This window comes from Corvus brachyrhynchos, unplaced genomic scaffold, assembly GCF_000691975.1.
Source record: "Corvus brachyrhynchos isolate BGI_N302 unplaced genomic scaffold, ASM69197v1 scaffold437, whole genome shotgun sequence".
Taxonomy (NCBI): Eukaryota; Metazoa; Chordata; class Aves; order Passeriformes; family Corvidae; genus Corvus; species Corvus brachyrhynchos.
The window spans coordinates 82,475-85,443 of NW_008238962.1; the positions used below are offsets into that span (position 1 = coordinate 82,475).

At 54.9% G+C, this 2,969-nt stretch overlaps 2 protein-coding genes across 2 annotated transcripts in view; one reads left to right on the forward strand and one right to left on the reverse strand.

Annotated features, from left to right (window-relative positions):
* Position 1: 1 nt before the first annotated feature.
* On the forward strand, positions 2-2,003 carry LOC103618708 (leucine-rich repeat-containing protein 14; the record flags this gene model as incomplete). Its single annotated transcript, XM_008637141.2, has 2 exons — positions 2-453; positions 1,429-2,003. Coding segments are annotated over 2 exons (1,017 nt in total), but the record flags the coding sequence as incomplete, so codon positions are not given.
* An 869-nt stretch (positions 2,004-2,872) lies between these two features.
* The window catches only part of CUNH8orf82 (chromosome unknown C8orf82 homolog), a 1,590-nt gene continuing 1,493 nt past the window's right edge, over positions 2,873-2,969 (reverse strand). The window contains exon 3 of the mRNA XM_017738651.1: positions 2,873-2,923. Coding sequence (XP_017594140.1) covers positions 2,873-2,923 — 51 coding nt within the window. The remainder of the gene's footprint in view (positions 2,924-2,969) is intronic.

Genomic DNA, 2,969 nt, shown 5'->3' on the forward strand with positions numbered 1-2,969 from the left:
CCCGGCCGCGCCCGCCCCGCAGCCCCCGGGCGTGGACGTCCACGCCGACCTGTTCGTCAACGGAACATCCTACGGGATCCTCCGGGACGCGCTCCAGACCGGAGCCGCCGGCCCGCTGCGCCTCAAGTGCCGGGAATTCCAAGCCGAGAAGCTCTCCCTGGCCGGAATCGTGAGCCTGCTGGAATCCTTGGATCCTTCCTGCGTGCGGAGGGTGGATCTGCGCTTCAACAATCTGGGATTGACCGGGCTCTCGGTGATCCTGCCGCACCTCTCCCGCTTCCCGGAGCTGCGGAGCCTCAAGCTCCAGTACAGCAACGTCGACGTGCGGCGCCCGACGCCGGAATCGGCCATCGGAATCCGGTGCCTGGCCGGGCAGCTGGGAATGCTGCCCAGCCTCCGGGAGCTCAACCTGGGATCCTCCCGGCTCTCCGGGAATCTGCGCCAGATCCTCTGGTGAGTTCCCAACGGAGCGGGATCCTCGCCGGGCCCTTCCCGCGCTCCGGGGGCATTCCCAAGGGTTGGGGTTGGTGATCTCGGGGGTCTTTTCCAGCCTGAGTGATCCCGTGATTCCAGGACTTCATTATCCCAATATTCCCGTGATTCCAGGATTTTATTATCCGAATAGTTTATAACTCAGCGACTCCATTATTCTGTAATTCCCTGATCCCATAATTCAGTGATGCCATCATTCCATGACCCCATAATCACATGATTCCATAATTCTAGAACTCCACGACCCCACGATTTTGATTCCACAATTCCATGGCTTCATGATCCCATAATTCCATGATTCCCAAAGGTCAAACTTGATGCTCTTGGAGCTCTTTCCCAACCTCAGTCATTCCAGAATTCCACAATTCCATGGAGGGAATCACAGCTCCCGGCCCGCTCCACAATCCCATCATCCCATGACTCCGTAACTCTGTGATCCCACGATTCCATGATCCCAGAACTCCATGACCTCATCATTCCAAAGTCCCCTGATTTTCAGAGGTCAAACTTGATGCTCTTGGAGATCTTTCCCAACCTCAGCCATTCCATAATTCCATCATTCCATGGCCCCATAATCCCATGATCCCGTAATTCCAGAACTCCACGATCCCATGATTTTGATTCCACAATTCTGTGCCTCCATGATCCCAGAATTCCACGATTCTCAAACCTTGAACTTGATGCTCTTGGAGCTCTTTCCCCACCTCAGAGATCCCAGAATTCCACAATTCCATGGCTTCACGATCCTCAACCATCAAACTTGATGCTCTTGGAGCTGTTCCCACTCTCAGCCATTCCAGAATTCCACCATTCCCCAATTCCATGGATGCAATCACAGCTCTCCTTCCCCACACTTCCCCCACCAATCCGGGACCCATCCCGACATTTCCTGATCCCACGGAGCCTCTGCTCCGTCGGCCTTTTCCCTCCCGCCAGCGACCTCCAGGCTCCGTTGGAAAGCTTGGAATTGGCCTTCTGCTCCCTCCTTCCCGCCGACCTCGCCTTCCTCTCCCAAAGCTTCCACGCTCCGGCCCTCAAAAGGTTGGATCTGAGCGGCCACGACTTCTCCCAAAGCCTCCTGGAGCCGCTCCGGCTGCTCCTGGAGGAAACCTCGGCCTCGCTGCTGCACCTGGATCTCATGGAATGCCGCATGGCCGACTCCCACCTGGACGCGCTGCTGCCGACGCTCCGGCGCTGCTCCCGCCTGCGCTTCCTGGGACTCTACGGCAATTCCCTGTCCACGGCCGCGCTCAAGGATCTGCTCCAGAAAACCCTGGAGCTGCCGGATCTGCGCCTGGTCGTGTATCCCTTCCCTGTGGATTGCTACAAGCCGGAGGCGCCCTCGGAATCCGGGTGGAATTACGAGGAGCCCATGGATGGCGAACGCTTGGCGGCGGCGAGCGCCGAGATTTCCCGGATGTTGGCGAATTCCGGGAGAACCGACCTCGTCTGGACTTACAATCCCTACGGACACGGAGCCATGGACTACTTCTCCTTGTGACTCGGGAAAGGCTTGGATGGGGGGGCACCGAAGGAGAAGGCTTGGAGGCGGGAAAAGCTCGGAGCCTCCAGCCCGGAAAAGCGCCGCCTCCTTCTTCCCAAACTCTGGGGCGTTCCCCGCCTCATCCCGGTGCTTTTCCACCTCATTTTGGTCTTTTTCCACCTCGTTTTGATCTTTTTCCACCTCGTCCCGATGTTTTCCGCTTTATTCCAGTATTTTTCCACCCCATCCTTTTGTTTCTCCGCTCCATCCTGGTGTTTTTCCCCTCATCCCGGTGTTTTCCCCCTCATCCCAGTATTTTTTTCCTTTCATCTCCGTGCTTTTTCACTTCATTTCGGGGTTTTTCCAGGTCATCCCACTCTTTTCTGCCCCATCCCGAGGTTTTTCTCTCATTTTCTTGCTTTTCCACCCCATTTTGAGCTTTTCCCATCCCATCCCGATATTTTTCCCCTCATCCTGGTACCTTCCTGCCCCATCCCGATGTTTTTCCGCCTCATTTTGGTGTTTTCCTGCCTGATCCCAGTATTTTCCTCCTCATCCCAATGTTTTTCCACCTCAGTTTGGTCTTTTTCCGCCTCATTTTCCACCTCGTCCCGATGTTTCCCCTCTTTTTTCTGTAGTTTTTTACCCCATCCCGATATTTTCCCCTCATCCCAGTATTTTCCTCCTCATCTCAGTGTCTTCCCACCCAATCCCAGCGTTTTTTTCCCCCATCCCACTCTTTTCCCACAACTTTTATTGCTGCTCCATCCCTGGTTGTATCCGGAGGGATCCGGCGCCACTGGAAAGCCCCAGAATTGCCCTAATTCCCACCGGATATTAATGAATCATTAATTAAGAAACCAGCATTGACAGAATTTCTTCCAAATCCCAAATCCTTTATCCCAAATCCCAGCACCGCAGTGAGGAATCGGCACAGCGGCTTCCACTCTTTATTTTGGGGAAGGGAAATTCCATGGAAAAACATGGGAACGTT